Source organism: Melampsora larici-populina (assembly GCF_000204055.1).
Source record: "Melampsora larici-populina 98AG31 unplaced genomic scaffold MELLAscaffold_4, whole genome shotgun sequence".
Classification (NCBI taxonomy): Eukaryota; Fungi; Basidiomycota; class Pucciniomycetes; order Pucciniales; family Melampsoraceae; genus Melampsora; species Melampsora laricis-populina.
The window spans coordinates 1,361,775-1,386,805 of NW_006768768.1; the positions used below are offsets into that span (position 1 = coordinate 1,361,775).

A 25,031-nucleotide genomic window follows, 5' to 3' on the forward strand; every position below is an offset into this window, starting at 1 on the left:
TAGTACAAATCACGGAGTGATATATGTACCATTTGGTAGCTCAGCACTCAGGGCCAAACACAAGATAAGACAAGATATCATTTGCATGACTGTGCTGTCATGCTGTGACGTATAGTCGGATATCGGAGCTCTACGCTCCGACCCGAGCACCGTTTCTAAAGCCCAGGGCACGAGTCCAACATAAACCTCAACTTTGCTTCAACATCACTTTCTTTCCATGCGAGTCACAAAAAAGTAACAATGTCGGTTTATATGGCCAGCGTGATGGCTATCTTCAAGCCTTTCCTTAATTATGGCATGAAATCCGTCGATGTCTCTGGTCTTCCAATCTTACTCGAGGTCATCGAGAATCACGCTCGGCGACATTCTACCGGCACTGGTTTGCTAACAAGTGAGTTGCGACTTACTCTTGTGGTATCTCCTTGTGTTCGAAGTATCTATGATACTCGGTGAGGCGCGCATGAGAGGATTCATCTGACTGTGTATCTTTGTACTTTTTGCTATGTTGGTCGGTCGCTTGATTTCTAAAAACACACATCAATTGAACTGAACAAAAGTTTCCAATCACATTTCAACGTGAGTCTCCCCACAAGGCCTCTTGATATCTGCTCTGAGTTATTGAAAGTCTTATGAGGCAATCATTGAACGCCAATTTATCGATCTTCAACTGATCTCGTGAATTTGTTTTACACAGATTAGATGACCCAATGGCTTGGGGTATTATGCCTTATCGTACATTCTTTAACACAAACTCAGTTAGATGGACGTTAGGTGCATCTGATATTTTATTTACAAATCGGTAAGTCCTTGAGTCATATAATTCATTTTTGATATCTCAAGTGATCGTCGCCTTAAATGCTATTTCATCTTTTTACATAGTATTTTGACTCCTGCTTGATAGCTTAATTGCTCCTCTTTTTCAATCTGGTCAGGTGATTGAGACGTTCAGAGGTCAAGGTATTCATCAACCTGCTGTCGATACTGCTATCTATAAGCTCAACAAAGCTCAATGGGTTAGCATCTATCTTTGTCATATTTTTATATATGAAGCGATATTGACATGGTGTATAAACATTCAATGTACCTTGATGATCGCTATTTTGTTGGACTGATCAAACATTCAGGTTCATATCTTCCCAGAAGGTAGGGTCAATCAGGAAGGAGTTGACCCAACAAAATTACTTCGTTTTAAATGGGGAGTTTCTCGTTTGGTACTAGAAGCAGCTCAACCACCTATCATCTTACCTATCTATTTAAAAGGTATGTTCAATTTGTTTATCAAATCCTATGATTGAATTTCTTCACTTACACAGTGTACTTTGATAAAATCAGGTTTTGAAAACGTTATGCCCGAAAATCGATCATGGCCATTTACTCTCTTGCCACGGCCATTCCAATCTTTGAAAATCTTTATTGGACCTCCAATCTCACCTTTTATTGACTTGCGAGAGCGGTTTCGGGATGCCAAAGAAGCCGACCGAGTGAAGATTAGAATCGAGCTAGCTGCTCAGCTACGCGACAGCCTGGCCAGAGTAGGCACTCAAGAACAATGCCATAAGGTTGATGAATCCGATCATCAGGTCTCAAAATGAATCAATAACTTATCGGAAGGCAAGCTGAGGATATCCTAGATCCCATCTTGACTTTTCGTCATTTTTCGACTCTTGTAATTCTTCAATGGACACTGTAATCAGACTTATAGCAGTGGTATATGAGATGTATTCTTTTCTTGTGTTGAACCTATCACCACGCTGAGCCACATAACTGTCACTGTCTTGACTCTATTCAATGCTCAGAAACCTTTGCTGATTTGTGCACTAGATGCAAAATTTTCAAGTCCATTATATGTGTAGGGTTCATGTGGAGACATTGTCCTTAACTTGAATAAGTCCCAGTGACGACATCACCCCCCAAAAAAGAGGACAAAGGTTTGCAAAGAAATTTGCCTCCAACACCGCCTATATAAATAGGAAGGTAATCCATTGTATACATGGTTATGTACACACCACTCACCATGTAGACTGATGAAGGATTGATTTCAGTGCTCGTGCGAATGCAGGAGTTTTATTGTCTCAACATACATCCAACCTCAAAAGCATGACTGGGCCACTTCACTTCTGGAATATCAGTAGATTGATTTGTACTTACTACTACCAAACCATGGTGCTTTGCAGCTTTATCTGATTCTATAGTAGTCACTAGTCACGCAAATCATATCAGATTGAAAGTCAAAAATCGAAGATTGACTATGTAAGGTAGTATCAAACTCCTTCAGATAGCCATTCTCATCCTCATCCATCCTCACAAACAATTCAATCCAGTCTCATCATACTATTACAATCTAACTTTCAAATTATATCATTTATATTTCCTCATTAAAACTTCATCAACAGCAAGATGTTCTCTATCACGGTTTTCTATTCTCTTCTGCTTGTTTGTGGAGCTCAAGCGAGATGGACGTCTGACTTGCTGCAATCAGACATGCTTACCAGGCTCTCAGAACGTTTGAGCTCCAGTGATCCACAAACGCAAACTATATGGAGTTTTAACAATTGCGGTTGGATTGGAATTTCTTCATTGGCGTTTCTCTCAGTTACTGGCATCGATGTCTGATATCTTCTCCGCTGTGAATAACTAGGTCTTGAAACCGATGCTATCACCATCGATAAGTTTGAAGTATCACCTGATCCACCAAAGCCCGGTAAAAAGCTCATCATCACCGCAAGTGGCACAGCCAACGAAAGAATCCAGGTTAGCATTTTGATACGAATCGGACGCTTTAGTCTTCTAACGTCGAGTCATTAACATTCATCCCTTTGCATTTCTTCAACGCCATCATTGATCCCGGCAAAATCAATATACTCGTTGAATCGATGCTTATGCCTATGCTTCTGCCAGGAGGGAGCTTATGCAGACGTGGTGGTGAAACTCGGACTGATCAAACTCTTACACAAGCAATTTGACGTCTGTGAAGAGCTGTAAGTCAATAGTGAACGATTACTTCGTGTTTATAGACCGTCATACTCATCTAACTCCATCTGATGTCTCTGAATGAGTAGCCGGAATGCCAACGCCACCCTCCAATGTCCTATCGAGCCTGGTCAACACACTATGATTTACACCGCCGAATTACCCCGCGAAATCCCGCCTGCTAAATTCATCGTCCAAGCTCGAGCTTATACTCAAGACGACGCTGACATGGCTTGCGCAGATGTGAAGATCGATTTCTCGAAGCCTGACAAAACTTCCTGATGAGATTTATCTTTTGTGGCACTACTTTTGTTGTGTAATTCTTATCGTCCCTAGTGACTACAACTGACTACAACTTGTGTCTCTTCTCCTTATCAATCTATTTAGTTCTATCTGTACCCAAGCTGATTTAAGTTGACGTTAAACGATTAGCATATGTATCTCTTTAGGTCCATTCGAACCACAGTAGTCAGAGGTTTTTTTAGCAATGCGAGTCGCTTCTGATCACATACATGACAACAGCTCAGTGTGATTCCCGATTTCTCTCTTTGTCCGCCTAATTCCTTTGGTTCTCTCTAGACGCGCTTTTCAGTGCTTTCTCTTTTCTATTTTCTTTTCTTTCTTTTGTTTTCTTTTCTATATTGCTTTTCCAAGAAGACGGATCTCGCATAGATCCGTCCCGATCACTATTGTTACCAATTGTAGCTCGGATCCAGCTATACCGGATCCGGCCATTCTTACCGATCGTTGTACTTCATCCCTAGGCAATCCCTTGCCTCATATTGTATCTCTCTATTTCCTTATTCGTACCTCACTTGTAGACGCTCGCATATATAAGCAGCTCGCATCTCCCAAGGAAATGGATTCATCAAGTTACTTCCTGCTCATTCTCGCCCCAAAGATTGTGAGTAGATCACAAATATATATTTGTGTGTTCTTTATTTCTTTTTCTCTCTAACTTTAAATCATCGCCATACCTGATATCAAAGAAAGCTTAGTTATTAATCTGTGTTCTGTTTTTCTCCAAACTCTGTGTTCCTTCGTTCTCCGTTCACAGATATCCTCACCGGAAACCTTACCCAGAAGCAACAAACCCTCACACCCAGATTAACAACTCGTTGTAAGCCTTAAAATTCCCTAGCTAGTTATTTTATTTCCTCTCGACACTTTCCTTGATTAGTTAGAACTCATTAAAAGAAATCTTTCCTATCCCTTACACACAGAAAACCTACTATTAACACCGTTAAACCAAAAGCTTTTTACCAACCCTTTATATCTCGATTTTTGAATCATTGAACATTCTTTTTGAAGAATTAACGTACGTACCCTTAGACTCTGATCAAGTCTTATTTAAAGAATAATTTTTAATAATCCCTTCCGATTCTTTACGAACAGAATCTCATTCAACCATGGAAGAAAACTTGGGATTTGTCTCGATCCCAGCTGAAGACCTGCGTCTTATCCGAGCTCAACTTGAGCAAGTCAACATCGACACTCAAAACAACGCTCAAAATCATGCTCGCGAAATTGCTGAACTTCGCAATCAACATCACTTGATTTACCAACAGCAATCTAATCAGATCCACCAACTAGAAGCCAATCAACACCAACATACCAACCGTGCTAGCGACCCGAACAAACCTGATCCCTTTCGAGCCGAACCTAGAAAGTTCACCGGCCCTGGCGATAACGCGAATTTATGGATCTCGGAATTGGAATCCAATTTTAAGATGCATAGATACCCAGAGTCGGCCTGGGGTGAAATGTTGGGTTCATACTTAGATGAAGAAACCCACATGTTTTGGCACGGTATCAGAACCAAGCAAGGTGGATCAATCACCGATTATCAAGACTTTAGAACTCAATTCCTTGAACATTACAACTTCGACCTCATGATTGAAGAAAACTTAGAAAAATTGAAGGTCTGTTATTTCAAGAACAACAACATCCACGATTATATTTTACGGTTCCGTAAGATCATGGCTCATATGCCTGAGGATGAAATGAACTTCAAACAGCGCAAGTTCTTTTTCCTCGACAAGCTCCCTGAATATTACCGAGACAAAATTAACAACAAAGAAGAACTACGCAAGAAGCAAGACATGGAGCTTGTGTACGCTGCTGCAAGAGAAGCAGAGCGAAGTGCGAAGATCAACCATCGCAGCTACAAGAATTGGGATGATAAGGCTCCCTCGACTTCAAAGAATCACGAGAAGAAACCTCAATTTAACCCTTCTCATCGCCACAGTCACCATTACCGACCTTCGTCTAGCTTTGGCAAACCTCATGCTGTCACAAACAGCTCTGGTCCGATGGACCTAGACTTGGCCGATCTCGCCAATGTCGAGTGTTACTCCTGTCACGGCAAGGGACATCGCGCGAACGCCTGCCCTCGCAATAAAAACAAGTCGCCTAACTCGCAAAAACAACGACACAACTTCTCAGGAGATAGACGCAAGCCAAACTTATTACTGATCGATCATGATCCTACTTTTCCTATTCCATCCACTTCCCACTCTCTTGATTCGTTCATTCCGCCCTTTCAAGATTTTGAATTACAAGAACAAGCTGAATTCACCACGCCTTTCTTTGATTCTGAAGGACGTATGCTAGGCGCCTCAAGAGAATCTTCAGAAAGCCTTGACGGACCTACTGAAGACGGTCGTGAATCACTAGCTGACTACCAGAAGACTTATTTAGAGAAGTTAGAAAGGTTAGATTCCAAGGCCTTGTTGGAAATGCAAGAAGCTCGTGAAGCAGTTGGTAAATTAATGGAGGATGAACTCAAGAGTGGATTCCGATGCTGTAAGTCCTGTCGAGCCTATGGTAACGAAGATAGCCCCCCTACTGTTTCTAAAGGAATCGATTACTTTTCTTTAGATGGACTTCGCATCGACCAAGCCGATCTCAAGAGATCCCTATCCACCAATGAAGAAACCGAATCAGAGCGCCTCCCTGCACACGACCCAGATGGAAAACACGATATCTACTATGCCAATATCAAAGAACTCATCAACAAGGATCCAAGTAAGAAGAAATTCAAACTAGATCGCTCCCTAATTGATGGTTATCAACATACTCGGGTACCCTTCAATTCCCCTATTGCTGAAATTGACCGACTGGCCCTAGGTGAAAAGGAACTCGAATGTGTGGAAGGCTGGAACAGAATCTTAAGCTCCACCTACACGAGCCGAGCCGCAGACGACGATTTCGACTCAGTCTGTACCCCGGATGATGAAGATTCAAGTGTCAAGGCCATTGAACACCCCTCCGAAATCGAATTTGAGATCACGTCTGATATGACGAACTATGAAGAACTCAAAGCCCGAGCTATCGACAACCCACCAACTCCTATTGACTTGAGTATGGTGGAACTCGCCGCGCACCAAGGGCCTGGCAAAACATCACTGCCAATCTACCCGTGCCACTGGCGTAACATGCCTTTAGACGCAATTATGGATACTGGAGCTGCCGGTAATTACATCTCCTCAGATCAAGTCGAAACTATGTTAGAATTGAATCCAAGGAAAATCAAAATCGAAGATGTTATAGCTCAAGGAGTACGCCTGGCTAACGGCAACCAAGAAACTGTCTCCAAAGTTGCCACTTTTCAAGCCGAAATGTATCATAGGGATACCCTTGAAACCTTCGAATTCTCCGTTTCAGCTTATATACTTCCTCTTCCTAATATCGCCCTTATTTTAGGATTACCCTGGCACCGAGAACACAAGCCTTTGATTGATTTCGATACTGGAACTTATACTGTCAAGAAATTCTCAGGTATCTTTGACATCCAACCTAAAGAAGGCGAACCAAAATTATTTACAATTGACAATAACAATTTTGGCCAAGGTTTAGAACGAGAAGCAAAAGTCATCGCTCCCGACTGTTTCTCGGACGAATTGGTTATCAAAGATCGTAAGCAGAAGCATTACATTGATACTGGAGATAGTAAACCTATTAAGACTCACGGTCGCCCACACACTCCAGCAGAACACGAAATTATCAATCAATTTGTTAAAGAAGGATTGGAACAAGGCATCATCGAACGCACCGATTCTCCCTGGAGCTCACCCTTATTGCTTGTTAAGAAAGCCGATGGCTCGACAAGAGTCTGTGTTGACTACCGGGCACTCAACAAGGTAACAAGAAAGAATGCCTATCCACTTCCTCGTATCGACGATGCTTATCAATTTTTGTCTGGCTCAAACGTCTTTTCCACAATCGACCTGAAATCCGGATTTTGGCAGATTCCCATGGCCCCAGAAGATAAAGAAAAAACAGGATTCACCTGTCGACAAGGACACTTTCAGTGGAAAGTAATGCCATTCGGTTTATGTAATGCGCCAGCCACCTTCCAAGAAATGATGAATGATGTATTGAAAGACGTAATTGACAAATTTGCCTTGGTTTATTTAGATGACATCATTATTTACTCGAAAAATGAACAAGATCATATTGAACACATCAAGACTGTCTTTGAGATCCTCCAAAAAGAAGGTTTGGTTGTATCAGTTAGAAAATGTCAGTGGGGTAAACCATCCTTACTCTTTCTCGGACACATTGTGGACGGCAACGGCATCAGGACAAACCCCGAAAAAATCGCTAAGATAGTTGAGTGGCCGTCCCCTTCCAACATCTCCCAAGTACGAGGATTCCTAAATCTCTGTACTTATTATAAACGTTTTATTCTCAAATTTTCTTCAATTGCATCCCCGCTTTACAAGCTCACTGAAGGATCTCCCAAGCCGGGAACTGCGATTAAGTGGGGGAAGGAAGAAGAAAACGCCTTCAACCAACTCAAAAAGTTACTGTCAGAAACAGTACCTCTCCAACACCCAACACCATTCAAACCATTCGTGCTGGATACCGATGCTTCTGGAACGAACATCGGTGCCGTGTTGCAACAAGATTCAAGTTTCGAAGTCCCTAAAGTAGGCAACTTCGACTATAACAACTACCAAAAACAACTTAAAAACAGTAACCTCCGCCCTATTGCTTTCGAATCACGCAAGCTATCAAAAACTGAACAAAACTACAGTGCTCAAGAACGCGAACTCCTCGCGATTATTCACGGTTTGAAACACTTCCGTGGTTTCGTAGAAGGTTCGCCCGTCCTAGTCCGCACCGACCACGAATCTTTGAAATATTTCAAAACTCAAAAACATGTTAACAGAAGATTAGCCCGTTTCGTAGATGAAATAGAATTCTTTGACGCTCATATCATCTACCGCCCAGGAAAAGAACAATTGGCGGCCGATTCTTTATCAAGAAAACCTAATACTTCCTCCGACGCCGATCCTCCCGAAACAGCTGACCCTCTCTTCAACATCAATGATCAAGAAGACCCCTTTCATCAATTGATCGAATTTAAATTAAAACTTGAAGCTGGAGTCGATCCGAACACTATTGGAACCGGAGATTTTATGATTGATGGAAAGAGATTGGTAAAAATTAATCTTGATGACCTCAGCGCTGACCAACTAACTGTACCTACCAGCTTAAGAGAAGCCGAGGCCATCTGTTTTCAGATCCATGAAGATCTTGGACACAGGAATGAGAAAGACGTCATCGACGCCGTACGAAAGCGTTATTGGTTTCCCTCCATCTCGAGAATCGTAAAAGAGGCCATCAGCTTGTGCGCCGCCTGCCAAGTTCACTCGGCACCCAACCAACAGCAAGCTTTACCCTTACAAGTCATTCCCCGAGGTAAACCCTTCCGTAAGTGGGGCATGGATTTTGTTGGACCGCTTGTGAAAACTGCTAACAACAACCAATACCTTGTCACAGCTATCGACTATGGAACAGGTTGGGCGTACGCAAAGCCACTGACGACGACTTCAGGGGACGCAGCAATCAAGCTCATCAAAGAAATGGTACTCAACCATGGAGTCCCGGATGAAATTGTCACGGACAACGGTTCCGAATTCATTTCAAAACCATTCCAAGAATTTCTCAAAAGTCTCGACATAAAACATGTACGAACATCACCCTATCACCCGCAAGCCAACGGCTTGATTGAGAGATTCCACGGCACCCTCATGAACAGCGTTCGTAAGTGTTGTAGTCCCTATAATCAAGATCGATGGGATGACTACTTAAATTCTTGTCTCTTCGCTTACCGCGCTTCTTACTCCCATTCAATGAAAGCCTCCCCTTACTTCATGGCTTATGGAGAAGAAGCCCGGCTACAATCCGAAGCTGTAAGTCTCACATTTGATAGTTCCTTAGAAAATCTCGAACTAATCCACAGGCAACGGAATATCAAAGTTCATAAACTCAGAAATACACGAGAAGACCTCATTAAGCTTCTCAATGATAGAGCTGGAGAACGATACGCTCAAACAGAACAATCTTACACAGAACGAAACCTCAGACCAGGAGACCGAGTCCTCCGATGTTTTGAAGGTAGACCATCAAAATTGCATCCCAAGTGGGATGGACCCTTTATTATCAAAGATGCATTCCCAAATGGTACGTTTGAACTAATGACCTCAAACGGTCATGTACTCAATGCTAAAGTTAATGGCTCTCGACTTAAAAAATTTAAAGGCACAACGGATGAGTTCTACTTCGCATCTCAACGATTACACGATCGAGACCAGCGAGCTAGAAGACGATCTCGTCAAACACCTTGATCTATCCAGTAGCCTTTTCAACATCATCAACGAAGATATTGCACCAGAAACTCTTGACAAATTATTCACCAAATTACAATCTTTGAAATACCTTATTTTACAAGAAAAAGGCAGACGCTACCAACTGAAAGGAAAAGGCAAACAAGTAAACTAGGAAGTTTACAGTCTTACAGAGGGGATGATGTGATTCCCGATTTCTCTCTTTGTCCGCCTAATTCCTTTGGTTCTCTCTAGACGCGCTTTTCAGTGCTTTCTCTTTTCTATTTTCTTTTCTTTCTTTTGTTTTCTTTTCTATATTGCTTTTCCAAGAAGACGGATCTCGCATAGATCCGTCCCGATCACTATTGTTACCAATTGTAGCTCGGATCCAGCTATACCGGATCCGGCCATTCTTACCGATCGTTGTACTTCATCCCTAGGCAATCCCTTGCCTCATATTGTATCTCTCTATTTCCTTATTCGTACCTCACTTGTAGACGCTCGCATATATAAGCAGCTCGCATCTCCCAAGGAAATGGATTCATCAAGTTACTTCCTGCTCATTCTCGCCCCAAAGATTGTGAGTAGATCACATCAGCAAGACTCGCAAAAGCACCTATCACCGCTGTTTATGAGATTTTTTCATTGAAGTGCTTGCATATGTATTTGATTCTTTTCTCTGAACCTCTCATGCAGTGAGTCACAAACGATCTTACGGAAACGTAGTTCGTGCAATGTCTCAGAAGACTGGGTCATGATCTGATGAGATAAAGTGTCAGTAACGGCACCACCTCCCGAAAGATGACCAATGTTGGCAAAGAAATATGCCTCCAAGGCTAGAGATTTGTGGAAAGAGAATCTGATTGGATACAATGTCTGCCACTGAACTCTGAACCTGGTTGCAAGCACATCTATTGATGTTCTTTTTTATATCTTGGGCGTCGGTTGTTACCGACGCCCATGGGATATGCCAAAATCCAAGTCCATGCTGCGGTTTCATGAGGAGAAAACGTTTATCTTTCATCCATTTCCAACATGTCAAACTGAGCAAGTCCTTCACCGTCAGTCCTTGTGAGGCGACGGTGAGGGACTTGGTGAAGTTCACTGAAACGTGGTGTGCTGCCTATCGTGTCATCAATATTTCTAGGTGTTGCAATGGAAGTACACTATACCACACAATCTGTGCAAGGTCTGCCTGTTTCAAGCCACTTGGGACATGTTTAAACGACGGCAAGACATATGATGACATAAATGAGGACTACTCCAGAGCAGTTATGTATGAGAGTTACTATATTTCGCGAGCCGATTCATCCTCTGTACGTCAAGAGAACTTTTGGTGATGTACACCTATTCATGCCAGGCAATGAAGGGGAAAAGCGGAACTTCCTCAGTTCTAATTTCACCTTTGATCCGTGATCATTTAATTCATAAGGAATTTTTAATATTCTTTTACTATGGAGACATTTGTTTGCCTCTGGTTAATGGCCGTCATAATAAGCCGAAGTGTTGGACAAGGATTCATGAGATCAAAGTCATATTTCACAGTAGAACACTTATCAAAAAAACTTCAAACCTTACCAACATTTGAACCTATAAACTCAATGATCGAATCCAAAGTCAAATTGAAAGAGGAATGTACATCCAAAGTAATGAGACCGAAAGATCGTAAACGAAAGAAATTATCAATACTTCAACGTTGGGGTGAAATCTCTTGGCAAATAGATGATATCTCTGATACTTTCAGTTTCAGTGATGTAAGAGCTTTACTTGAAGTCATTATATCTAGTAATACGACTCCTATAAATAGTGAAAATAAGTTCATCTATCACGCTGCTGAGTCATTGGAAAAAGAAGAGTTGAATATCATCCAGAGGATTTGGGTCTTAGGTGCTCTTAAAGTTCTTCGAGATTATTCTTTAGAAACGAGACAACCTCTTTTGAGTAACCATATACAGGAAGGTCCTTTATGTCGTGCAGGACTGGAGCTCTCCTTAACCCAAAGTACGGTTTTTACTTTGCATATTACCTTTGGTGATGTAGAAGAAGACGTGACTCTGATCTTTGTACGTGTTATATTTTGGCACAACCATCAGGTTTTGATTTGTTCTCCCAATTAGAAAGGGCTTTGAGGATCTCCGACGTCGACAAAGCTATCCATCCATGTGAGTTGAATTTTTCAAGACATAACATTTCCAAAAAAAATGACCAGAACAAAAACTTTCACCTTTCAGCTCTGCTCGAAGGTTTACAACGAGTTGAATTGTTAAGGAGGATCAATAAATGGTCTCAGAGAACTCACCAGGTCGAGACAAGCGGAAAATTCAAAATGATTAATGATAGTCTGCTTCAAGTTGATTGTCCAATTGAATTGAAAAAATCGATGTCATTAGCCAATGAATGTTTGGGACATATGATGAAGAGTCCTGATTCTACAGAAGAAGTGAAATGGACTTATAGAGTTTTATATCATCTTTATTCATCTTGCGAGGAGCTCAGAGAGGCTTGGAAATCCAATTTAGGAAGTCCTCAACTTCAAACAATCCGAAAGTCAATGAGTAAACAAATGAAGTATAAAGAAGTGGTCAAGAATGATATCGAACGATATTTATCAAGTGGAAATCCTGATCCATTTATCTCAAACCTTTTATTAACTTTCAAAGATTTACTACCAGTCACTTTGGGACACTACAAGTACATCATTGATTGTTTTGAAGCGCAAGACAAGGAAACCCACCCTTCACAATTGAAAGACTATTGGTTAAATATCTCATATTATCATAGATCTCTCTATGCTAGAAGATTTGTTATCAACCTTTTACTGAAAGCCAGTCCTTATATCCAAGATACCCGTCAATACCTGGCATCAAGACTGAAAATCAAAGGTAAGTTGATCTTTAAATCACTTTTGTTATTTTCCCAATCCATAAACTCTAGGGGAGTTTCCAAAACTCCCAGAATATTTGAATTTTACAATTCTTGGCTAAAGTTGGAAGATCATTGTTGATATAGATCTTTGGTTTTCCTATTTTATACAGATGGAATACATCAATATATCCCATTGAAAAATTCCAAAACAGAGAACCACAACAAAGAAGGATTAGAATGTTCAATTTGCTTAAATGAATTTGTTCTTGGTGAACATTGCTTAAGATTAGATTGTAACCCTAAGCACATCTTTCATCATAAATGTTTAATGGTAGGTGACCACAGTATAAGAAGTTCTCATCATTTTCCAAGCTAAATACTTTTTGCTTTTGTTTTCTCTGTTTCTATCCTAAAGAAATGGACCAATGAATTTTCAGGTAAAGTCTCATCTACAGATCAATCAAAATTACATGCAAACTGTCCAGTATGTCGGACAGCTATAGGACCAGAAATAACTACTAGTCAACACGTTTTCTGGTGGGAAGATCAAAGCATTCACCAAAACAGCCCTGCTGTTCTTCCGGTGATTGAAGATCACATGATTAAAGAAGGATCTAGACTAGCACAGGAACCCAATACCAGTAAATCTGGATCTTTACCCTTGCCAGCCAAAAGGCCAAGGATAGATGATGAAGCAGATGAACTAGATACTATGGAAGACAAGAAAAAATTCAAGGTATCCTGAGGGAAGACCCAGGAGCCCAACAAGACCAAGAAAGAAACAGATCTACTAGGGTGGATGGACAAAATTGAAATTTGTATATAATTGTGGTTGATGATGATTCATCACAATTCATCTACAAGAATGTTTTTGTCAATGATAGAAAGAAGAATGTCGGATAAATGAACCTATTAAAACAGTGCTGAGCATTAGCAATCTACTCCACAGACTCTTAGGTATGCAGACCTTAGAGCTAACCTAAAGACATAATAAAAAATATAAGAAAGAACAATTAGGAAATAAACACCAATATAAGATAACAAAGTAACATAATGTACCTATAAGGCAACAGTGGAGGACAAGTTAATATTAGTTGTTGGTGACTCGTAATTAACAGATGGGAATGTGGGAAATTCGGACTTGTAAGAAATGCACCGGTACATTTGCTGACGGGTCGGTTTTCCTTTATCATTTCGTTTTACAGCAATGATGTCATTACGCTGTTTACCACTCAATCCATTTCACCGAATTTCTTTCCATCGAGTTCATTATCACTCTTCAGTTATAGTGCTTTACTTTCAAGTTGCACCCACCCACCCTTTTTTATTCCCATTGGTAGTCTTTTTATTTTTTATTTTTATTTTTGGTTTCCTTTTCATGCCAGGTTGTTTTTGTTATTGGAAAATTTGAAGTCTAGTTTCGTTTTATTGACATATTATTTTATTAGTGTTATTGTGGTTATCTTATTATTGGTCATTTATTTTTAGTATTGATATTTTTTGTTTGATTATTAGTGTTTAATCTTTTTTCTCTCTTTTTTCCAGTTTTAAAAAGATTTTTTCTATTTTTAGGAGAGGGGACGAAGGAGAATTTGGTTGTGTTAGCAGTTGCGTTTTCAGTTTGTTGGTTATGTTTCATTTTGTCCGCTAGCCACCCCGTAGGGAGATTTCATTTATTATCAAGCAATTTTATCACCCTAGGCACTTAGCCTTGGGATTTCGCCCAAAAACCTTGCAGCGTTTTTTCCTTTCCAGTATTTTTATACTGTGTCTTCGTAAGTTTGCTGAACCACATTTCGAGAAATTAAAAGATTTTGAGATTGAACGCATAGCTAAGATCTAGCGGATGTTCTTCATCTATTGCCTCCAAGTTTCTCAACCTACCACCCCAAAAGTTGAGGGTCAGGGGCAAGTCACTCATGCCTCAGACATCAATTGTTATGTTTTCACCTAAGCGCACCAAGACTTGGTCAAGTTTGCAGAACAGCTGATTTAAGTAACACCTTCAAAGTGTACAACATGGATAATCAGGTTAAGATAAACAAATCAATCTCAGATTTTAAATGTCATCTACCCACATTCCATCTTGATACTGTGTTGGTGTCTCACCATGAATGTGTAGTTTCATCTTATTCCTTCAATACAAGTCCATGGGTAAAGATAATCTACTAGGTCTACATACATACACACATTCCGGATTCCGAAATAATTGCATCTATAATCAATTTTGGATCAATCACAAGAGCTTAGTAAATGTCCACCATGAATAAAAATGAAAGGTTGGGTGGGATTGTGAAAGCATCAAGCTTACCTAATCATCCACAAATCAACAGGTTAAATAATTACTAAAAAAATGTAAATGATGAACCTCAACACCCCCAAAAAGATCATCATTGAACCCTCTCGAAAGAAAGTTTAATAATATTCTTCGTCATCTTCTTCTTCTTCTTCCTCAATTGGACCACTACATTCATGATTAGGAACCGCATTACTACCACCCACATCCATTTCTTCATCTTCATCTTCTTCTGCATCTTCCTCTTCTTCTTTCTCTTCTTCGTCTTTTTTTGGTTTTTTTGTCCTCTTGGCACGTGAAGTCGTCGGTTTTGGTTTGAGTGGTTTTATGTCTTCTTCAGCTGTTGTGGTCGGATCTGGAATTTTTTCGACAATGTCTTTGAGGAAATCAAAGGCCTCTGTGACCATTACTGCTTGTTTACTTTTAAAATTGGCGCGTTGAGGTTGGATAGTAGGACGAACGTGAGGTTTGAAAGATTCAAAGCGGAAAGAAAGTCATTCGAGGTCAGTCACTTTGATTTTTGAACAAAACCCTCTCGGATATCACAGGAAAGAAAGCCGATATCTATCTTGGTATCTCCTTCAGACTTTTCCACAAAAAAAGGACGCGAAGAGAACGAGAGAGATCAACAAACAGATGATAAGCTTGAACTTTTCTTGAACCTCGATTTTGTGCTTGATAAACCGAAGCTCTAACAAGTGATTCCATAAACATTTCTACTGCTTTTGCTATTTAAGAACAAGAGAACCAAAAAAATGATTAATGATTTGTTGAAAAGAAAGATAGATGAAGCGAGAGAGATGGATTTACAAACTAATAATGGAGTGGCTTGGGCTACTTTTCCTACATCTTCATCTGCTTGCATAATCTTTTTGATTCGTGCCTATTGGATTTTTTAAAGGTTTCTTTGAATTAGTATTCATCGATTGGAGTGGTATGATATAAATCAAATCACTCAACCACTGGGAAACGAGAAGAGCTTCCTTTTTTCTTCATGGTATTATTTGAGGATGTTAGTGATTAGATGGTTTGACTGGTAAGTTTCTGTTCTTTTGGTTTGATTTGAAGGTGGTTGTTGTTGTGGTGGTGGTGGTTGTGGTGAGAATGAGAATGAGAAGTAGAAATTGAGTTCATGTCGCCGGGAATCGGATAGAGTATTTAAATTTCTTCTCATCTGATCAATTGTTGACAGTTCATAACTAGTAGGTTATAAGCATACTCTTATAGGCCTATCAATTCATCTCGAACTAAGCATATCCCCTCATAATCCCATGATCTATCTATTAGCATTTGTCCATCCTTCTCATCATCATCACGATCACTTCACCATCTCATCTGTTGAACCATTCGACTAACATCCATCAACTTCAAACTACAAACCTCGACTTATCTCAAAGGAAAAGCTTTTCAAGAAACTTCAAAAACGATGACCTCAACTGTCACCTTGTCAGTCTTCGAAACTCACAAACCTCATGTGAATTTCCTCACTTTCAAAAACCCAACCTCAAGACCCTAAACCATCAGATCATAAAGTGATACTAATGACTTCCTTTTATTTTAACTTGATCTAAACAATTTCATCTCAGATACCCACTTTCGAATTATACCTTTTCAACAAAAGAAGCACAACCAGAAGAAGATCCATCTGTGACTTCTAGATTACAAAGATTACAAAACAATTATGAAGATTTCGGGATGAGACGTACAGTAGAAGGAATCCTAGTAGTACACGAGCATGGTCATCCTCATGTGCTTATGCTTCAAATCGCTAATGCTTTTTTCAAATTGTGAGTTTCTTTTTCGATTTCTAGTCATTCTTCGCTGGTATATCCTGAAGTGATAGAGCTTTTTGGGGGATTGGAATAGACCGGGTGATTATTTAAGACCAGGTGAAGATGATATTGAAGGTTTAAAAGAAAGATTAGATGAAAGATTGGCTCCTCCTCCTGGTCAGTTTGGGGCTGGACTTACTAGTGCTCAAGGTCAAAAAGATTGGGAAATTGGTGATTGTCTTTCACAATGGTGGAGACCAAATTGTGAGTGTTGTTTTTCTTTCTCTTTCTCGTGTTGATTGATTAACTTGTTTTATTCATCCATGTTCGATCGATCTTTTTTGAAATAGACGAGAGCTTTATGGTGCGTGAATTTAAGTTTTAATCACTGAACGCGTTCTGATTCACTTATTTACTTCCCTTTCCCTTATTGATTCTTTATTCAGTATCCTTATGTTCCGGCTCATATTACCAAACCCAAAGAATGTAAAATGCTATACCTGGTTCAATTACCAGAGAAGAGTAAGTCGATCCTTCAAAATCAGTACGAACGCGATCATCTGACTGAGATTTACTCGTGATTGTATAGAGGTTTTATCGGTTCCAAAGAATATGAAATTATTGGCTATTCCACTCTTTGAGTTGTATGATAACCCTCAGCGGTAAGTATCCTCTTCTTAATCATTTAAACTTGGGTTTCAATTCATATGTAATTGATCTTCTTTTTTGTTTATTTATTCTTATTATAGGTATGGTCCTCAATTAGCTGCTATTCCTCATATCTTATCAAGATTTTCATTTATCTATGCATAAATAAAAAGAACCAACTGAACAAAAGAAAGAATAGAAAAAGTTTTAAATCGTGTTTATTTTTTTTGCTTAAAAGAAGACGTTGTGAATTGTATTATGTTGTGATGAGGAAATGGTGTGGGAATTTTACCAAAGGTTTTTTTTCTTGAAATGGAAAGATGGGAGAAGAGAACAAAGAACAGAACAGAGAACAGAGATGGATTCTCTGATAAGTCTATATCAAAGACAACGTTCTGTTGTACTGGTTCTTATTGCTTGATTATATATCGAAATGAGATTGTTGAAAGACAACAGTTGTGGCAAGGGATTATTGGCGTTAGAGTTGTTGTGAGCATAGGGCACACCCCGCTTTCAACATTGCTAGGAACAATACTCGATTGCGATAAATTTATCTTTTTGTATACACTCGTAGCATTGATATTTCAAAAGAATGACGATGTATCTCAGTCTGATATAGAAGGACAAGGATTTGGTCCTTTTATTAGAAGGAAAATGCTACATAGTTGAGTTGTTGGGAGGACCTTTCTATACATGCACATTCAAGTTTAAGAAGCTCTACAAACACTTGCTGAGAATCTGGGTGTCACAGAAATCCTTCAAAATTACTTCCAATGAGCTTTTCAAAGATGAGATGTAGAGGAAGATTGCACGGGCCCAGACTTGAGGACAAGACACTATCAGAAGAAGCCAGAAAAATCTATCTAGACCAAACTTCCCCTTTAACGTTCATCCTATCATTGTCAACATTCATGTTCTGCATGGTTGATAGGGTCAATTTGACATTTCCACCTTCAAGCTGATTACTAGCGCCTGATAGATCAGATGGCGTACTAATACTCAACAAGCACTCAGTATAAAAAAATCCATATTACAAAACAACGTAGAAGACAGGGTATATAAGAATAAATGTTGAAAAGTGGTATGCACAGCTGTCCTACAAAACATCTTATCAGTAGAATTGCTGATAATCGAAACAATATATCAAGTTAGAATTACAATGTATTTACCGATTAAAAACGTTCCTTAATCACAATCACTCAACCAATTTTGAAACTACAATTAAGAAAAGAAAATCCCAGAGAGCACTTCAATATGCTTCAATTTTGAAATATGTAGTGAGATTATAGAAACAAGCAAGTAACCAAAAAAACCATATACAAATACTTATGCTTTAGTAGATGTTATCTATCTCCTGCGACTCTTGTCACCCGAACCATTCACATTCTCTTTATCATTGGCATACAATGCAGATGCAGATCGAGAAACGGTTCGCTCAACAACAGATGTACCATCCCTACATCAAATTATATACCCAATGTAATAATTAGCCTTCATGCCAGATGAAAACAAAAGATAAGGTCTTCAATATTTGACTAACCTGAACCGTGTGCGGAAGAGTACATTCGCATTTGTGAATAGGCCTTCTTTCAAAGAGACAACAATAAATTGACTGCCTTTGAAACTACGAATCGAACCAAACAAGAAATATCAAAAGACGTCTACGTATTTTTAGTCTTTTGGGGAAAGCCTGGCTTACCGATGTTTGAATAGGAGACCAAGGTTCTGAGTATGCTGTAGATCCAAAGCAGCGTCGACCTCTGCGTATTCAACAAAGTGGATTATCAGCTCTTTTGTTTACAGGGGTTGGTGTATGCGGATGTCCGTGCTCACCGTCGAGTACATAGATCGGCGAAGGATGTGTCTTCAAAAGGCTCATAATGAGAGAAAGCGCTATCAAAGATCTACATGATTGGAAGTGTAAATATGGTTTTGTGTGTCTCTGATTTCAACTTTGAGGAATCTGACCTTTGACCACCACTCAACTCAGTCAAGCTCGACTTCCATGTCGAGCCCAACCTAACTCGTACTTCTAAACCTTGTGAAATAGTCTTTCCTTCTGTCGGTTGAAGCTCACACCAATTACCCGGTAAGAGTGTGTCAAAGATTTGTCCAAATTCACTACAATATCAAACCCTTGCAGAAATGAGTGGATTGGTTTGGCTAAGAGGAGAAAGGGGTTTATCACGGACCCATTGACGATTTGCCATGCTTTTGTTAAAGCTTCAAGTTTATATTCATCTAGACGAGCTATTGTTTCTTCAATTTTCCCCTTATCTTTTATAACAGTCGTATGCATCGTTTTAAGATCTTTCTCTCTCTTTTCAACACTATCAAAATTTCATCACAGATCACGTAAGTATTCTCCTATCGAAGAGTCCGATCCTGATGAACACACCTATCAATCATATGTAAGACCTTCGGATTAACTTTTTTCTTAAGTTTGTGTTGATCAGCTTCTAATCGTTCAAGTTGTACCTTTTTCTCTTTCATTCGGTGAACAGAAAAATCAAATTCGCCTCCAGCTTCTCCAAACAATCTGTGTCAAAAAGCGCATCATCAATACCAGACATTAGGATGAACAAGCATCCTGAAAATGCGGATATCATCAGATCCTTATCAGTATTCACTTTTTGGCACCCTCAACCCACTCGTGCGTGTGTTCAATCCGGTCAATTACATCTTGCGCCCCTTTACGTTCCCGTGCCAATAAATCCAACTTGTGTTGTACGGCTGCAATATCTGAGTCCACTCGTCCAACCGCTTTCGATATCTCTTCTTTAGCCTTTTCCATCGCTGCCAATTCTTTTCTAAACCCATCTAGTCTCTGAGTCTCTTGTTTGTACTCAGCATCGGCCTGAACGTGTTCTTCCTGCAGATGATCACAATGAGTGGATTCAAAGTTGGTTCAGAATGAAAATGAATGATGTTCTAAAACCACATACTTTAGTCTTTTTGAGTTTTATCTTGAGTTCTTCTAACTCCTGTTTGACAGTCTCTACCGCCACACTGGCTTCCTCTGCATCTTTCTTAGCGGCATTTATGTCGATCTGCATCTGATCTATCAGTTACAATATCTCTATCAGTTGAATGGTAGTGATGTGATGTTAATGACAAGATGAGCTACCCAGTTCCGCGTCAATTCCTTGCACATCACGCTGCATAGCTTTTACAGTACTTGCAGTTTTGCTAACGTTGGCTTTCTTTCGAGTAATATCAGCCTGTTGAAATTTTAGCAGTTAGTATGAATACTAGAAAAGAATGAACAGTGGCGCTTGAACCTTGATTTCCTTCAACTTGGAATCTCGATTGTTCTTGAAATCGTCCATTTCCTTTTGGAGCCGTTTGCACTCAGCATCAGAGGCTTTCTGCTTCTCTTTACAGGTCACAATAGTTTTGTTCAACTCTGCCAAGGTGCTTTTGATTTCTGTCACCTCCGATATGATCTGAAAAGTTGTTTATCAAGAGGTCAACCTCCACCATCATTTAGAGGAGGCGTACTCACTTACTCGTGTGGCATTGCTTTCCTTGACCCGTTCCTCAAGAAGAGTGATTTCGTGTGTTTTCAAGTCCAAGTCTTTCTTTGTCTGATTGAATGTCGCCATCTTGGTCTTCGCAGCGTGCCATTCTGTTTCAATGGCATCAAGATTGGCTTGATGGTGTTTCAGTGCGTCTTCAACCTTTTTCAGCTCTTGTACTTTCACTAGGATTCCGGAAGTCGAAGGCTTCGAGCCACCGGATAGTGTACCTGACGGATCGTAAATATCACCATCGAGTGTGACGCTCTTCATCTTGACGTTTCGATTAAAGGTGACTGTTTTGGCTGTATCAGCATCAGGGCAGATGAGCGTATTGCCAAAAACGAATTCCATCGCTTTAGAGACATCGTCGTCATAGCCAATCAGGTTGAGCGCCAGCTGGGCAGAGCCATTCGAAGCAGTAGATGCTGCCGTCAGTTGGGCTGCAGATGCGACGAAGGCTCGGATCTGGTTTAAAGGTATCATCGTTACTTTGCGAGCCAGGCGACCTCCATCAAGAATCTGAGATGCAGTCACGTTGTCTTCAACAACGACGTTGTAAAGGCGACCACCAGCACAAACTTCGAGAGCAGTTGAATGAGTGAAACTCGATGGGTCGACGGTAATCAATTGTGCTACCAACCCCTTGACCTTGCGGCGGTCAAAGTTTTTGACCGGATCGGAATATGTAAAGTCTAGCTGAGAAAGTCTTCCCCTGATCTGCCGCACCTGCTCTGAAAGCTGGCGAACGTGATCTAGCTCGGTCGAACGCCGTGTACGTAACTGAACTTCAATATTCTCATCCCAACCCATCTTTTCCATTGCCATTTCGAGTTTGGCCTTCTGGGCTTTGGCATTCTCTAGCTCGACGACCGCTCCTCCACCTTCCTTTTCGAGTTTCTTACTCTTGGTTCTTTTTCCTTCAGTTCAATGTTCAAACGGCCGATTTTGGCTTTAGCTTGTTCAGCTTCGGAGGCCAGGTCAGCAGACTGTTGGCGAGCTTCAGCTAGTTGACCCATATATCCGCCGGCATTCGCACCTTCAGATTCATCGGTGGTCAAGCCAGTGACCAGTGTTTGTAGCAATTCCTCTGCCTTCTTGAGATCAGCCGAGGAAAGATCGAACTCAGACTTCAGATCCGCAAATTTGCTTTTGATTTCGGTTCCAGCTGTCTTTTTTTCGTCCAATTGTATTGTGAGATCGCGTTCAGCCTTAGTTAGGTCTTTCAGCTTTCCTTGTTCGTCCTTAAGTGTGTTTTGACTGAGTTCAACTTGAGTCTTGAGACGAGCAAGATCGGTCGCAATCTCTTTCAAACGATTTTCCATCTTCTCAACTTTGCCGCCTTTCTTTGACTCTGCCTCCATTCGACGTTTGATCCGAGTTGATTCGTCTTCCATCGTCTTGATTTCCTGATGATACTGTGTACGAGACTCTTCGATGGTCTGGATTTCATCCGTTTTGGCATCCATCTGAGTTACAATATCTTTCAGTCTTCTCGTGGCCTGAGAATGATCCCAAGCAATACATAATCTGGTCAAAATTTCAAGTTCAGCTTCGTTCTGTTGGAAAGCCAGGTAGGTTCTCTTCTCTTCACGTAAACGATTCAATTTTGGTTCGATTTCCTCTCTCAATAACTATGATCACGAAAGATCCTGAATTTCGATCAGTTAAACGGTCTCGCGAGTGTTCTTCTTTTCAGGAAAAGGGACAGGATGAAACACTTGTACAGACCTCCTGAATCTCTTCCATCTTCTTGTCTTTCTTTGCCATTGTCTTTACAGCCTTATCTTTCCTTTCTTCAAACATACTTGTTCCAGCTGCTTCCTCAATCATACCCAAGATTTCCTGAGGTTTCATATTCAATACTTTTGTAATTTTACCTATAATCAAAGCATCGCTCTGCTTCAATGATGCAAGTCCTAGAGTTAAATTTTGAAAAAGGGACAAGACAGACCCTGCATGATGAGAAAGTTGGGATTGTTGATATTCAATTGAACAGATTGGAATAGGTTTTGAACGGAATTTTGAGTCGAGCGATGACCATTGATGAGGTATTTGGTAGCGCCTCCCATCAATATCTATCAGAGGCGGAGAAAAAATAGAGGGTAACATCAATTACAGAACAAAATTCATACTAAGAAAAGCTCATGATATGGATGCTTAACCTGCCGAGTGACCGTGACTTCTGCATATTGCTCAAATCCAACGGGTGCCTTCGTCTTATCTCGATTATCGAACACAACCGTAACACTAGCTTTTGTGACTCCAGCTTGACCACGTTTATAAATCAAATCTTGTAGATTTGTAGCACGAACAGCTGATAAGTTTGTGATTCCTAATACGAAGCAAATTGCATCGAGGATATTGGATTTTCCTGAACCGTTTAATCCAGTGACTGCATTGAATGAAGGATCGAATCCACTGATTGTCGTCCTACTCGGATTGTGTTGGTATGAGTCTCAGTTCTCTGATCAATTGGAAGGTAAAACACTTACCGAACTGGGTAAGACCTATCGTACACGCGAGAAAGTTTATAGTCAGTTTAGACATCGAGTCAATCGCCCGTAAGAAAAAATTTGGATATAGATAATTGAATTGCTTACTTGAACCCATCCAGAATCAATTCGAGGATATGCATTATGGTAAAGTAAAAAAAAGTTCCTTCAAGCCAATTGTGGTGATGAGAAGTGATAATTGGCAACGCGTTCGACTTGCGGAACGCATACACTCCAGTTTCGGGGCGGAGCACGCGTCGTGGACTGGCAATCGCCAGACGGGACAGCCCGGGCCCGAGGCACGCCGGTAGAGTCTACCGGCGTGCAGCAGTGAGTCTACTTCGACTCACTTCCCGCGCGAGCATCGTCGGTACTCCCATTGAGTACCGACTCATGTGAGTTATAGAGAGAGTGCCGGACTCCATTCCTCGATTGATGTAGAGTCCGGCATGAGTTCGAGACTCAGCCCTCCCCCGCATGTAAGTACTACGGTTGTAATAAGACTCACAGAGTGAGTAGACTCACGTGACAGTCTACTCACTATGAGTATACTCAGTTTAAATCAGAGCGAGTGTACTCATTCCGACTGAGTACACTCGGACGGAAAGGACTGGGGAAGGGACAATAAATAGGCCAGTCTTGGCCATTTCTTAGACAAGTGTGGTCAGTCAGAGTGGGGATGATCATTTGGTCAAGCACGGTTCATAGGAAACACAAGTAGGTAACAAAAGGGGAGTTGGTAAACACATGTTCAAAGGAAACGCAAGGAGAACCAAACGGGAGGGAGGGGCTTGTTGAAAACCTTTATATTGAAATTCTACCAAACAAAATAAGAAACAAAAGATCCATTTTTACGCAACCTCCTCCACATTAACAGTTGCCTCCCAGTTTGAGAGCCAGTGTCGAACCAGTACCAGGTGGCAAATGGTCTCTGGGTCCAGGCGACCTCGGGAAGGCACAGCTATGTTGCCTGAGATTGAAAACACTCTCTCCACCGAGGCGCCGGCTGCCGCAATCGTGAGGTGTTGCAAGGCAATCTGGGCCAAGACCGGGAGACCCGAAGGTTTGGACATGCGCTGGGAAATGACGAGAACGTTGGTCAGCTTTCTTCTGCACCTTCGAATCGTGATGAGGGCGACTTACCACCCAAAACTCCCCAATGCTTTCATTGGGGAGCACAGGATCCAGCCGTTGTAAGTATCGCGTCACCTCGTCATATTCCTCGGAACTACTCGAAGGTGGAATCGCCGAGGTGCCCAAGAGCGAGTAGATTTCTTGAAGTTTCTTGTGGGTGCCCTTTTTCGGAGCCGCAGGGACAGGAGGAGGAGTTTCGCGCCCACTTTCAGTCGGGCTGGGCTTCCACAAGTCGTACTCGTCTCGAAGGCACCGCTTGGCCTGGACTTCAACCGCTACATGATTTCGAAAGATCGAGTCTCGCTGAACAGGATCGAGGAGCGTGGCAACCAAGGTCTGCAGGTTTCCCTCTTCGAGGTCAAGGTACTTGACTAGCTTGTCTTCAGCTTTTTTGCAAGCTCGCCCCCAAGCCCCCGGAACCCGCTGGTGTTTCTGCAAAACGGTTTGAAGCGCCCAGAGTACAGGAAGAACTAACTGCTTAGTTGCATCGTTAGATTGAAAAATTTGAGTCGCCGTTTCGAACATCTCTAGAACAGGCTGCATGTACTCGATAGTTGCCCAGTCCGACTTTGAGATGGCTAGGTGGGTCCTTTTCGGGTCGGCAGTGTAGATTTCAAGGGAGTTTCTGAGGTTGAGTGTGCGTTGAACCTGATTTGGAAAACAAAGTCAGAACGGCACCAATTAAAAATTAAGAAAAACTTGACTTACAACATAAT

The 25,031-nt window shown here is 40.9% G+C and overlaps 6 protein-coding genes across 6 annotated transcripts; 4 read left to right on the plus strand and 2 right to left on the minus strand.

Moving 5' to 3' along the window:
- Positions 1–221: 221 nt before the first annotated feature.
- On the plus strand, positions 222–1,592 carry MELLADRAFT_46945 (uncharacterized protein; the record flags this gene model as incomplete). The annotated part of the gene is made up of 6 exons (XM_007405496.1): positions 222–391; positions 558–576; positions 695–799; positions 902–1,013; positions 1,125–1,260; positions 1,333–1,592. 6 exons carry the CDS (start codon positions 241–243, stop codon positions 1,590–1,592), a joined length of 783 nt encoding a protein of 260 aa, XP_007405558.1.
- Positions 1,593–2,397: 805 nt separating this feature from the next.
- Positions 2,398–3,252, plus strand: MELLADRAFT_123977 (uncharacterized protein; the record flags this gene model as incomplete). Its single annotated transcript, XM_007405497.1, has 4 exons — positions 2,398–2,557; positions 2,639–2,751; positions 2,899–2,978; positions 3,057–3,252. The coding sequence occupies 4 exons, from the start codon at positions 2,398–2,400 to the stop codon at positions 3,250–3,252; spliced, it is 549 nt and encodes a 182-aa protein (XP_007405559.1).
- Positions 3,253–11,041: 7,789 nt separating this feature from the next.
- Positions 11,042–13,197, plus strand: MELLADRAFT_102769 (uncharacterized protein; the record flags this gene model as incomplete). The annotated part of the gene is made up of 4 exons (XM_007405498.1): positions 11,042–11,650; positions 11,797–12,469; positions 12,623–12,783; positions 12,868–13,197. 4 exons carry the CDS (start codon positions 11,042–11,044, stop codon positions 13,195–13,197), a joined length of 1,773 nt encoding a protein of 590 aa, XP_007405560.1.
- Positions 13,198–15,053: 1,856 nt separating this feature from the next.
- MELLADRAFT_31422 (uncharacterized protein) lies at positions 15,054–15,631 on the minus strand (the record flags this gene model as incomplete). The annotated part of the gene is made up of 3 exons (XM_007405726.1): positions 15,054–15,168; positions 15,383–15,476; positions 15,559–15,631. Coding segments are annotated over 3 exons (282 nt in total), but the record flags the coding sequence as incomplete, so codon positions are not given.
- Positions 15,632–16,174: 543 nt separating this feature from the next.
- Positions 16,175–17,333, plus strand: MELLADRAFT_59931 (uncharacterized protein; the record flags this gene model as incomplete). Its single annotated transcript, XM_007405499.1, has 7 exons — positions 16,175–16,194; positions 16,335–16,535; positions 16,615–16,784; positions 16,871–16,884; positions 16,967–17,042; positions 17,110–17,182; positions 17,270–17,333. The coding sequence occupies 7 exons, from the start codon at positions 16,175–16,177 to the stop codon at positions 17,331–17,333; spliced, it is 618 nt and encodes a 205-aa protein (XP_007405561.1).
- Positions 17,334–18,515: 1,182 nt separating this feature from the next.
- Positions 18,516–23,348, minus strand: MELLADRAFT_74124 (uncharacterized protein; the record flags this gene model as incomplete). The annotated part of the gene is made up of 17 exons (XM_007405725.1): positions 18,516–18,624; positions 18,709–18,792; positions 18,868–18,928; positions 19,002–19,072; positions 19,137–19,289; positions 19,361–19,498; positions 19,567–19,707; positions 19,799–19,988; positions 20,296–20,389; positions 20,450–20,614; positions 20,678–21,550; positions 21,592–22,320; positions 22,418–22,566; positions 22,641–22,764; positions 22,852–23,119; positions 23,182–23,196; positions 23,290–23,348. 17 exons carry the CDS (start codon positions 23,322–23,324, stop codon positions 18,516–18,518), a joined length of 3,399 nt encoding a protein of 1,132 aa, XP_007405787.1.
- Positions 23,349–25,031: the final 1,683 nt, after the last annotated feature.